We start from the raw sequence: 12,715 nt of genomic DNA, 5'->3' as shown, positions 1-12,715 counted from the left end.
GTCTTTCTTTAGGTGCGGTCTCCATACCTGAACACAATATTCCAAGTGTGGTCTAACAAAAGCCTTATATAATGGGATTATCATGTCCCTATCTCTATTTGCAAAAGTTTGATAGATCATCGATAGGACACCATTCTTTGCAACCTGTTTACAATGCTCAGAGAATTTCATGTCTGACTGTATCGTAACACCCAAGTCCCTTTTCTCCAGTACTGGGTTTAGTTGAACTCCACCAAGTGAATAAGTTATTTTGGGATTACTGTTTCCCAGGTGTAATACCTTACACTTTGTTGGATTAAAGCATAGCTGCCATTTTTCTGACCATTCCTGAAGTCTATCTAGGTCTCTCTGAAGAAGCTCAGCTTGACAGTGATCATTAACTACTCTACCAATTTTAACATCATCTGCAAATTTAGACATCACGCCCTCTATCCCTTCATCGATGTTGTTTATGAAAATTAAAAACAACAGTGGTCCTAATACTGATCCTTGGGGAACCCCACTTCTTACATCAACCCAATCTGAGGAATAGCCATTTATCACAACCCTCTGCCTCCTGCCCTGAAGCCATCCTGCTATCCATCTAAGGATTTTCCTAGTGATTCCAACCTGTTCCAGCTTATAAAGCAACTGCTTATGTGGGACTGAGTCAAAAGCTTTGCTGAAATCTAAATAAACAATGTCGAGATTATTCCTCTAAATCCAGCTTGCGAGTGACCCTTTCAAAATAGTGAACCAGATTTGTTAAACAGGATTTTCCCTTTACAAAACCATGCTGAGTATCCATGAGAATTTCAATTCGATCCAAATGATCCTGAATCCCACCCTTGATCATTGCCTCCGTGATTTTCCCTACCACTGAAGTTAGACTGACAGGTTGATAATTTCCCATTTCACTCTTAGAGCCACCCTTATGTATGGGAGATACATTGGCACTTTTCCACTTCAAGGGAATCTCCCCAGAGTCTAGTGATGCTCGCATAATTAGCCTCAATAGTTCAATGCACTCACTTGCGGCCTCCTTTAAGATTATAGGGTATATTCCATCAACTCCAGGAGCCTTATTGACCTGTAGGCTCGAAAGTTTTTTCATTAAATAATCTTGCGAAATTTCAATATCATTACTTACATATTTTTCAACTTCGCTCCCACAATTTCCTATTGCCACAAAAGGTTTTTCATTTGTAAATATCGATGCAAAATAACTGTTGAGTTCATCTGCAACGGCAGCTGGTGTATTTAATACTAAAGTTAGGACTGGGGAGTGTTGAGGATGCATTTATGGAACCAAGGGGGCAGTGACTCAAAAACATTTGGGAACCACTGTTCTAGACGCATCTCTAAATGGTCCAGGTGTCTGTGTCCATCTGCATCCCTTCATGGTTGTAGTGCACCCACAGGGCAATAGCCTCTTTCTGTAGGACAATGTGCCTCCCCACAGATCTGTGGTGTCTAGAATATGGTTTGAAGAGCATTCTGTAGATTTTACCACCATGGAATGGTCTCCCCCGTTAACCGGACATGAACCCTGTGGAGCATCTTTAGGATGCTGTGGAAAGCTTTGGAACCTCCACCCATGAATGCAACGGAATTATGGACAGTGGTGTAGCAAGCATGGATGGAAATACCTGTGGAACGCTTTCGTGAACTAGTGATCTCAATGCCTTGCCATGTGGCTGCTCTTATCTGGGCAAAAGGTGGACCTACCCGTTACTAGGTAGGTATCCCATGATTTCTGCCCACTCAGTGTACATTGGCTGGTCTTTACAAAGAATGATATCAGCAAAATAATGACAGGTTTGTCATTTGTGCTGAAAGTGCCTACATAATAGAAATAAAAATATATACACATCGTACTCATATTTGCCAACCCCTTTTGATGACTTAACCAAAACCAACTTTTCAATTTTGTAAAACTTATTTTCTGTGCTCCTTGTATTCATATATAAACAAATATGTATTGTTCATTTTGCTCTTATTAAACCTAATTCAGAACATATAAACAGGGCCTGTCTTAGGCTTAGGCAAACGCGGCATGTGCCTAGGGTTCGTACTTTGAGGGAGCCCATAAATGGCAGTGGACACGACAAAAGCATAACTTGTTACATTGTAGGAGCTACAATGGGGTCTCGAAGCAATGTTGTCAATTCCATTGTCAACATTTTAGTAACTACATTGCCAAGTGATATGATAAAGGTATTACGTTTAGGTCTTATTTCTCACTTCCTTGCGACACCTCAAACTTCTTCCGTTAGTCACAATGGAGTCGGGACCCACGGTTTGAGTACCTCTGTTTTACATAGATGGTATATTTTTGTTTTTGTCATTTTCTGTAGTGAATTTTTATATTTTATTTGTGTCTTAATTTTGATTTTGTTTTGTAGAGTATTGCTTGTTTCAAATCATTGGGAATAATTGAATAAACATCTTATTTTGCAATAAAACTGAGTCTCTAAGTAACTAATACTGTACATTCTCCTAATTAGTCACATTTCTCTGTTTGATATTTTGCAAGTTAATTTTTGTTTGTGAAATATATTGATATGTATCAAATAAGTATTCAACTGTATGGTATTGAAGAAATGGATTCCTCATCTTAGATCAGAATAGTATATCGGTAATAAAAAGCAGTTTCAAGCAAGAATTATTGACAAGATGACTTTTTGAATGCAGCATTGGCACCATGACTTCATAAACCAGCATCAAAGCCTATCCATTTATCATTATTGTTATTAATCCAAAAATTTTAAATGACATTTCATAATAAGCATTATTATAGGGTCCGCATATCCTCAAGTTAGGCCCTTTATATGAATGCCAAAAGTACAACTGTATCACTATTTGTGCCCTTAATTAAAAGTTGATAAATTCTACATCATTAACTTTTTCTCCTGGCAGATATGCCCTGGTCCTATTCCACCTTTTTTTTTTTTTTTTTTTTTTTTTGCATTGCTTATTCGCTTGACAACATAATCACTAACAATAACTGGTTCCTCTGAGATCAACACCTGCTATTGGAGATTCCATTGTGTGTGCTCTGGGGACGGGTCAAAAAGTTAAATGGGGAGACAAAATTTATAGTTTTGCCATTGGCTTATGGCTGTTATATTGCACAATGGGTTTGTGGAAAATTAGATGAATCTTTTCATTAGCATTTGATTGCTTGTGTGGTTCTCAAAAACATGAATCATTCCACATATCATAAATTTTGTGAATAAATCTTTACAGTTTTGGTCAGGCTGAGAATTGATGTATAGCAAAAAGTCTGCATTTTTAATTAGAGATGCTAGTCTATATATAATAAAGGCAACTTATGCACAGGTTTTCTGTCCAAATATCAGTCTCAACCACTGTGGCAGGCAGTTCATTCCAGTGATCTATGGCATGCTGCCCAAAAATAAACCTCATGAGATCCAGCCTTCTATTACTCTCTTCTAGCACAAATTTTGCATTTCTGTCCTCTGGTTCATCTCTCTTCTCACATTGAAAATATGCCTATCATTCATTTTACAGCGCCTCGGTGGGCAGGAGCAGCAGTGCGTAGCACACGCTTCTTGATTAGACCGAGGTTTGAGCCCATGACCACTAAATACGGAAAGGTCAGGGAATGACCACCGCATATCTCCGGCGCAATATGGCCTTAGTTGCTAATGCTCCTAAAAACCGAATAACAAACAAACATTCATTTTACTGGCCGACCAGGCTAGCCAGGTGGGTAAAGTGCCTGTCCGGCAACCCAAAGATCGCAGGTTCGAATCCCGCCTTGGGCTTGGATCACAGTAAAATGCAAAAACTTTGGGAGGTGCATTATGGCCACAGAAGCCAATGCGCCAACAACTAACAACAAAAAAAAAAAAAAAAAAATCATTTTACTGATTCCCTTCAGGACCTTATATACCTCTGTCAAGTCTCTCTTAAGATTTCTCTCTTAAGACGCGATGCATGCGTGACACCGACACAGCATGAATTGGTGGACATGGTCGAACACACCTGAAGTTTCTTTGACAGTAGCAGCAGCGCAGATGAGTCTCGCCACGAGATCCATTTCCGTCTCCACAGGCGATTCATAGACGATAGATTTGAGCCACCCCCCACAGAAAGAAATCAAGGCTCGATAAATCAGGTGAGCGTGGTGGACCAGGCAACGGGTCCACTACTGCCAGTCCATTGACGCCCAAAACGCCTGTTCAAATGGTCACGAACACACCTTCCATAATGGGCAGGCACCCCGTCATGTTGAAACCAAATGTTGCATCTCACATTTGCTGGAACATCGTCAAGTAACCCTGGTAGAACTCGTTCAAGAAAGATCCGATATTTAGCGGAGTTTGTGCGGGATGGTAACAGGTATGGACCGACTAAGCAGTCACAGACCATACTTGCCCACACATTTATTGCGAAGCGATGTTGTGCCGCATGGGGGCACACACCGTGTGGGTTGTCGTGAGCCCACACATGAGCATTGTGTGTGCTGATTGAATAAGCCTTCCTGAGTGAAATAAGCTTTATCCGTGAACAAAACATAGGCTGGAAAATTCAAGTCTTGAACACTTTCTTGGGGAAACCACTGCACAAAAGCCACACGTGCAGGATGATCTTGGGGGAGCAGTAACTGAACCCTTTGGAGATGAAAGGGGTGTAAGGACTCGTCATGCCAGACATGCTGTACACGGCAATGAGACACTCCTAAGGCAGAGGCAACGGCACGTGTGCTAATAGTAGGATTATTCTGGACAACATTCAGCACACCTTCTTCCATGGCAGGAGTTTGCGTCAAACGTGATCTGCCCATACTACTCCTGTTACCTCTAAATGACCCATAATCGCACAAATTTTGATGCACATATGCAAACAAACGGTGGTCCAGTACATGCCTGTCTGGGAAGCGTTCTCCATAAATTCGTTGAGTGGCTCGTCCATTGCTCTCTGCTAATCCATACACTAGGTGCATTTCTGCCAGCTCACAGTTCGTTTTTCGATGCATGCTCTTTGTGCGGCGACTACCGCGCCATCTACCGACTTACAGTGACGTTTCCTGTTATGGGTTACTATGCAATTCACATTCCTTTAGATGTTACCTACCTTCTCTAAACATTTGTACCAATATTTTTGAGACACCCTGTAGAGGGGCAACCAAACGGATTAATACCCTTGATCTGATTATTAGCAGTGATTATTCATGCATTAAGAATTTGCAGATAAAGGAACCACTAGGTGACAGTGGTCACAGTGTACTGATGTGGGATTTACTTAAGGATGTAATTAGCATCAAGAGTATAAAGGGAAGGGTTTTTGTTTCGTAAAGGTGACTGTGTACAATGGTCTCAGTTTTTAAATTCTATACAGTGGAATCAACTGATGATGTTACAAATGGTGAATTCTAAATGGGAAGCCTTAATGGACTTAATCTTTGAGACTACTAGGATTTTCATACCAACTAAGAAATACTGTTCAGGGTTCAGGCCTAAATCGATGTTGGATGAATTAATGAGGCTCATGGCAGAGAAGAAAAATGCATGGGATGCAAATAAATTATCAGGTTACACAGAAGCCTACTGCAGATATAAGCTAGTCTGTAGTCAGGTCACAAAGGAGGTTAGGCAGGCGAAGGCAAATTACAAGAAATCTTTCGTAAAGGACGCAGAGAAAAACAGCAAAGCGTTCTTTACTTATGTAAACTCTAGAAAGAAGGGGAGGAATCAGATTGGTCCACTTAACATAGATGGTTCGTCTATTGATGATCCTGTTCAAGTAGCTGATAAACTAACTAGTATTTTGCATCTATATTCACACATGAGGAGTTATTCAATGAGGGTAATGCCAGAAGTTTATCATACTCTAACAGGGAGCTAAGTTATTTTGTAATAACTGAGAACAAATTGGAGGAGAAATTGTTGAAGTTAAACATAAAAAAGGCACCGGTGCAGATGGGATCTATCCAGTTATAATGAAGGATGCAGCAAGAGCAGTAAGCAAACCCTTAGCCATAATTTTGAGAGTATCCTTAGGATCAGGGGAGGTTCCCGTGGACTGGAGATGTGAAAATGTATCCCCAGTTCACAAAGGGGATTCAAAGGGTGACACAAATAATTATAGACCTGTTAGTTTAACTTCTGTTCCGGGGTAAATAATGGAGTCACTGGTTAAAGAGGTGATACAGGATCACCTAGACAAGACAGCAGCAGTAGTTCAGACACAACATGGTTTTGTTAGGGGAAGTCTTGCCTGACTAGTTTGATTGGATACTACAGTGTGGTCATAAAAGGAATTGGATGCAAAAAATAATTTTGATATCATATACTTGGATTTCAGGAAAGCTTTTGATACTGTTGCACTTGGAAGACTACTGTACAAATTGGAGTGGTATGACATTAAGGGCAAGTTACTGCAATGAATAAAGGAATGGCTGAGTGGAATATGGCAGAGAATGGTAATAAATGGACACTGCTCTACGTGGATTAATATTATTAGCTGATTCCCCCAGGGTTCGGTGCTGGGCCTATTTTTGTTTAGTGTATTTATCAGTGATATCGATGAAGGTATATCAGGCTTAATGTCCAAGTTTGCAGATGATACAAAGGTTGGCAGGGTTGTTAATTACAGTAAAGACAGTGTGCTACTGCAACAGGATCTAGAAAAGTTAGGCAAATGGGCTGAGAAGTGGCAACAGAAGTTTAACATTGGCATATGCTGTTGTTGTTGTTTGGTTTTTAGGAGCATTAGCAACTAAGGCCATATTGCTCCGGGGATATGCAGTGGTCAATACCTGACCTTTCCACATCCTCCGTATTTGGTGGTCAAGGGCTCGAACCCCGGTCTAATCAAGAAGTGTGTGCTACACACTGCTGCTCCTGCCCACCTAGCTATGGAGGCGCCTTTGACAAATGCAAAGTACTCCGCATGGGTAGCAGTAACCCAAGAGAAACGTACCAACTGTGTGGTACTATACTCAGGGAGGTGGAGAACATAAAATATCTGGGGGTAATTGTGCAGTTATATATGAAGTCCTCTGAGCAGTGCAGACAGGCTGCCAGAGCATGTCATGGAGTTTTGTCAATGATATATAGGAATTTTGCTAGCAGAGACAATGAGGTCATCACTATGTATAAGGCACTGATCAGGCCACACCTTGAGTACTGTATACAGGTCTGGAGGCTCATTTTAGGAAGGATGTAGAGTTGCTAGAACGAGTACTGAGAAGGGCAACAAGATTGGTGAGAGGAATAAACGGGTGTGTGCTCACGAAGAAAGGCTTAAGTTCTGTAAGTTGCAGCATATGGATACTAGGCACCTGCGAGGTGATCTGATCATGGTGTATACGGCATTGAATGGTTTGAGCAGGTTCGGTGTTGATGGGCTACTTCTGCTTGCTCAGATTAAGAACCTGAGGAGGCATAGATTCAAATTGAGGAATGACAGTTGTAGAATAGATGTGCGAAGTTTGCCTTTAGTCAGCGGGTGATTGGTGGCTAGAACAGACTTCCATCTGTTGTTGTGGAAGTTGATAGCTTAAATAAATTTAAAGCTGAACTAGACATAAACATTTGGAGTGACTGGATGGGTGAAATGGGATTTTTTTTTTTTTTTTTTGATGCTGTATTATAACTTGCTTTCTTGCATCATATGCCTAAACTAATGCTAATATACCATGTTTACAGAGATATGCAACCTGGCCTACCTTTTTCACTAGAGGCTGTTCTAACAAAGTGGTGAACTTAGTTACATAAAAAAGTATTGTTTTATGCTAAAAATTTTGATTCTATGAAAAAAAAAAAAAAATTGTCAGTGCTTTAGATACTGCAGTTGATGCCAAGGCAATTATTTTTTTAGACAGAATTTGTTGTTCATCAAAACTCATTTTACTTGGTTACCTAATTCTATAACCAAATTTAAGCAATGATACTTTGTTTGAGCATACTGAAAATATAGGGAAAGTTAACTTAAATTTCAGCCATTCCCTAGAGGAAATAAGCAGAGAAAATTAAGACCAATTTTATAATAGTTTTTTTAAAAAAAAAGAACTCCCGATATCATGTTTTAAGGAAAATAAATGACTTTGTTAATGTCAATGAACAGGAACTTCCATTTCAAGTGGAGGCTTTGAAGGTTCACGTTTTTAAATTGATCTGATCACTTTTGTTGGTGTGAAAAGATGATTCTCTGGTTTTAAAATGATTTTGGATGATGAACGATATAGACCCTACTATTTTTGTTGCTGTTTACTGTAACAAAAAGATTTTAAAAGTTATTCCATGAATGAGTTGTAAAATCATAACAGGCCTTGAGGCATCTCCAACTTTTCATCTTTAAGGACGCTTAAAGCACAGTGCTGGAAATGCCTTTGAGCACCCGGTTTTACAGGAAGCAGAGGGAAAAGGCATGCAAACTAGACAGGCACTTCCAATGATTTTAGCTGGCATTCAGTGTCTGCTGATGCCATTGAAGATGCTGAAAGTGCCAGCGACTTGCCGTCTATATTACCTGATGAGAAATTCTCCTCATGCATGGGTTGGTTGGCCTTCTTGGAGAAGGCTATGTTTGACACCAAAAAATTTATTTGTCAGGTGGAAAGAAGTCTTGTCTTCTACAACACATCATTAAAGCATTACCCCAGAGCACTAACAAAGGGTTTTAATGAAATTTATTATGTGAGTGAAAGTATTAAATAATTTTAAAAAATCTTTTGATTGCCACATACATTTAATTCAAATTCGTTGTATGTAGTTTGTTTATTTTTTAGAATTTTAATTTTCTACTAAATACTAACATTTATTTTAAAAAATAGGATAAATTTTATTGTAATTATATTCTAGTATTTTGCCATGAAAGGGTGCCGACACTGTTGAAATATGTAGAAAACGAATCCCTTTTTCTACATGTGGCACCTGAAAACTGCCCTCCAACTGCTGTCATTTCCATTCCCTCTTCCATCTCACAAATTAAATCTGTCTTCAAAAACATATCCATCCCTTCCCTTCTCACAAAATTATGCAATATGCAACAAATTTTTATTACGGTGATAGCAGAATGGGGATTCAATAATATGCTAGAGTGAAAAATGCACGTCTTATTGCTCAGTATTCCAAACGTGCATTCTGTATCACGTCACCTTGCTCAAGTTAATCTATAATTGAAAATTCATCACTCACTGCTCAAATTTTTTGATGGTTATGGTAGTATTAAATTTTCACTCAGTCCAAATGTTTCATCCCTTACAAAAACAAATAGCATTGCCAGCTCATTTGTACCAGGAAGAGCTCTATTTAACGGCAAATTAAATTGTTTCGTTAGCAGTCTTCTTCCAAAATTTGAATTTTTAAAAATGCTTGAATTACCATCATGTCCATAAGCACCAGCGTCTATTGCAGTAAAACAGTAGTTTGTATTGATTTCCGCATCACGGTATCAAAATTTGAGATTTTTTAACTAATTAACATTAGAAGTTACTCTGTATTGACATACTGTAAAATAAAAAAAAAAAATAACTTCTCGGGGAAACTTCCTATGTGTTTCAAACATAATATAAAAATGCCTTGTTTTTAACCTATTTGAATTTGCTGGATGAATCCGCCATCGTTTTCTCTTTGTACTCGCAATCAACTGTATATACATAAACGTGCAATGCATCCGACTTGAACAACAGCATCCATCTTGAACTGTCCACTGCAATGTTAGAAATGCCCCTTTTGGTTTGAAACGATCATTGAAGTTATATCACTACTATGAAGAGAATCCATATTAGTGATATGAGAAAGTACTAGAGCATCTCACTCGTATCATTACCACATTCTGTTCTCTGGAATAACGCTCTTTTATGTTTATTTTGTGAAAATTACTACCTGCAGAAATTCAAGTCCAATATTAAATTTCTTCTGGTTTTTCAGCCTGTGCCCTTTTGGGTAGCACAGTTGGTAGGATCCCCATCCGCTCCACACCAGGTGGAAAAGACGAGTTTGAATTGTGTCAATGACTGGAGGAATTTTTATAGGTCTTTTTCACATTGTGGCTGAGTTAGTCAGTCTTAGGCAGGGTAGCATGGTGTTTTCTCGTAGAAACTCTGGCTTTTCATCCAGCAAAACAGAAAATTAATCTCAGAACACATGCACACAATTTAAAGACAAATACACGGAGCAACATGGCCTTAGTTGCTGATGCTCCTAAAACCCAGTAATAACAATTCTCAGCCTATCTGAGAATTGTAGCAGAATGCTATAAGCCACAGGTGCTCAAAGCATAGCTCATTGGCTGGGTCCCTCAACAAGGTTTTTACCCACACACATCAAAAGAATTTAGAAAATTATTTGAGTTAAAATTATTAGAAATCCTACAGTCTGAATATGGAACTATAGGTTCAAACAACACTAGTCTTAAAGTATTTTCTTATTAAGCTTTAAATTCTGCAGTCTTATTGAGTTATTTTTTTGAGGAAAACAGTATGACATTAATGGCAATCATTCCCTCTTGGTCCATGGAGTTTCAGAGATCCTCTCTGGCATAACAGATTGAGCACCACTACTATAAACCATGAAATTTTTTCTTGTTTGGAATTGCCATAAAAAAAAAAAAAAAAAAATTATTATTAATGATTCAAGGAATGTAATTATCTTAATTTTGGGTAAATTGGCATTAAAATTTGATTTATTCAGTGTAGAGGTGTTCATTATATTTTATAATAGTTCTGCAACTAATTAAATGAAATATATAAACATATGAAGAGTGCACAAGCCTGATTTCTTATTTGTTAAGACCCATATTAAATACATATATTGCTCGGTTAACCTTTATATAATGCAAAGTAAAAAATATCTGATTGTTAAGATAATTGAGTATCTCTTGTAATTATGCATACAAGTCCTTTCATTGCTGTATCCCTCCCCAGCCCATATATTTTTATTAAAATTGTATTAAAATCTGAATAATGGCTGAAAGTGCCTTATTTATTATTTATTTTTTTTCCAGCTGGGCCTTTGCCATTAAAAGATATATGCCGACGTGTAATAAGACAACAAATTGGGAAGACTCGTTTTGGACGGATACATGAGCTCAATCTTCCTACAGCCATGAAAAATTACCTTCTTTATCAAGATCGAAGGTAACAACACATTTCTGTTTAGTAAGCTGTGAACATGGTGCTGATCATTGTTTAGGAGGAAGAACCAAAGTTCCAGACCACTGTCTGTGCCATAGGAAGGACCATGTTTCCTACTTTAGTTTGATCTGATATGCTGTGGTCCAAAAAATAACCTTGGACCCATCCATTGCCAGTAGTCTGATAAAGTTAGCTTCTCATCATAAATAAATTCATATCATTTACTGAAGACAAAAATATATCTGGTATTAAATTTGCAGTACTTAATTTATAAGTGTTGATAATCTTCAAAAAAGATACTTTTTATTCATTTTGCTTGATGAAATATAGTATCTTTTACTGTTAATGTTTTCTTGTTTCACAATTCATGCAGGAATTCCACATAATATATAATGACTGAATTTTGCAGCTAATTGTCTTTGCTATAGAGAATGCAATTCTTTTATATAATCTAATTTTTAAGCAGTGTTTTTTGGACTATTGCAAGTTAATGGTACATGTGTGATCTTGGTATTTGGCAGCATATAGTGAGTATACTGTGAGTCTGCATCCTATTTATAATGCATAAACGTGTAGCAGTTTATTTGCTTTCTCAGGTGTTAACTTCCACCACCAAAGCCATGTTTTCTGTAATGTGTTCTTGTGTTTTTGGGGAAGTTTTATTAAAGATATCTTTCACCAGCTGTAATGCAAAATGATAGTGTTTTGTTTTCACATTTTTATTTAATTCAAGTTGCGATTATTATTTTGCTATAGGACCAGCTTAAATGCAGCAGCATAATTTAATTTTTTTATACATTTACACATATGTACTTGAGAATATAGTTAATCTAATTTAAGATTAATTATATTTTCAGGTTGCTGTACAACTGTATTCTTAAGGTTAACTATATTCTCTAATCTAATCTAATATAATATAGTAGTGTAATGAAAACTGTTATTGCATTATATTCTTTGTTACTACATAGTTTATTTATATTTTACAATTAAAAAAAAATGCTTTTTTTTGTGTGTGCGCGCTGCTGCTGATTTTTATATTCTGTTTCCAAAATAATTTTCTTCTATATATAATCAGTAGAACTGGTCTTTTATATTACAGTAATATATATTGAATCAGTTACCTGTTTCATGAACAAAATAATCATTTGCTGAATGATTAAAAATAGACGAAAGAGAAACTTTAATATCTATATTGAAAGCACTGATAATGTATAAAAAAAATCAAAAGAGGATTATAATTTAATTCATTAAGAATGAAAATTTAAGCTAATGTTTCTTTTCTTTTTTGTAACATTAATATTGGGTGTTAACATTTGTTTTATTTTAATAGAAGGAAATTTAGGCCATATTTATTATGGAAAACTACTGAGAGAAGTACCTTTTTATTTTTTTATATATGTTGCTTGATCGCTTTTATGCAGCCTCATCTCACTGCTGAAATATTTCTTTACTGTCATGACTGGCACATTCATAAATGTCAGCAAGTTTAGAGTGCAGCTTTATGAAATGGTAAATTTCTGTGTGTGGCTTTATGTCAAGTATTACCTTATTTTGTTGTGTATTTGTGTATATATACATATATGTACAAAATGTGTTGATTATTTAATTTCATTTGAAAATAATTGT

The 12,715-nt window shown here is 37.2% G+C and overlaps 1 protein-coding gene across 2 annotated transcripts in view; it reads left to right on the top strand.

Moving 5' to 3' along the window:
- Window positions 1-11,328, top strand: part of gus (splA/ryanodine receptor domain and SOCS box containing gustavus) — a 79,328-nt gene extending 68,000 nt beyond the window's left edge. For both annotated transcript variants that reach the window (XM_090383820.1, XM_090383821.1), the window contains exon 3: window positions 10,960-11,328. In XM_090383820.1, coding sequence (XP_090239946.1) covers window positions 10,960-11,096 — 137 coding nt within the window. In that variant the 3' untranslated portion in view covers window positions 11,097-11,328. The remainder of the gene's footprint in view (window positions 1-10,959) is intronic.
- The last annotated feature ends 1,387 nt before the right edge of the window (window positions 11,329-12,715 follow it).

Source organism: Mastigoproctus giganteus, chromosome 10 (assembly GCF_048544385.1).
Source record: "Mastigoproctus giganteus isolate SK-2022 chromosome 10, ASM4854438v1, whole genome shotgun sequence".
Classification (NCBI taxonomy): Eukaryota; Metazoa; Arthropoda; class Arachnida; order Uropygi; family Thelyphonidae; genus Mastigoproctus; species Mastigoproctus giganteus.
This window is presented reverse-complemented; position numbering and strand designations above follow the sequence as displayed.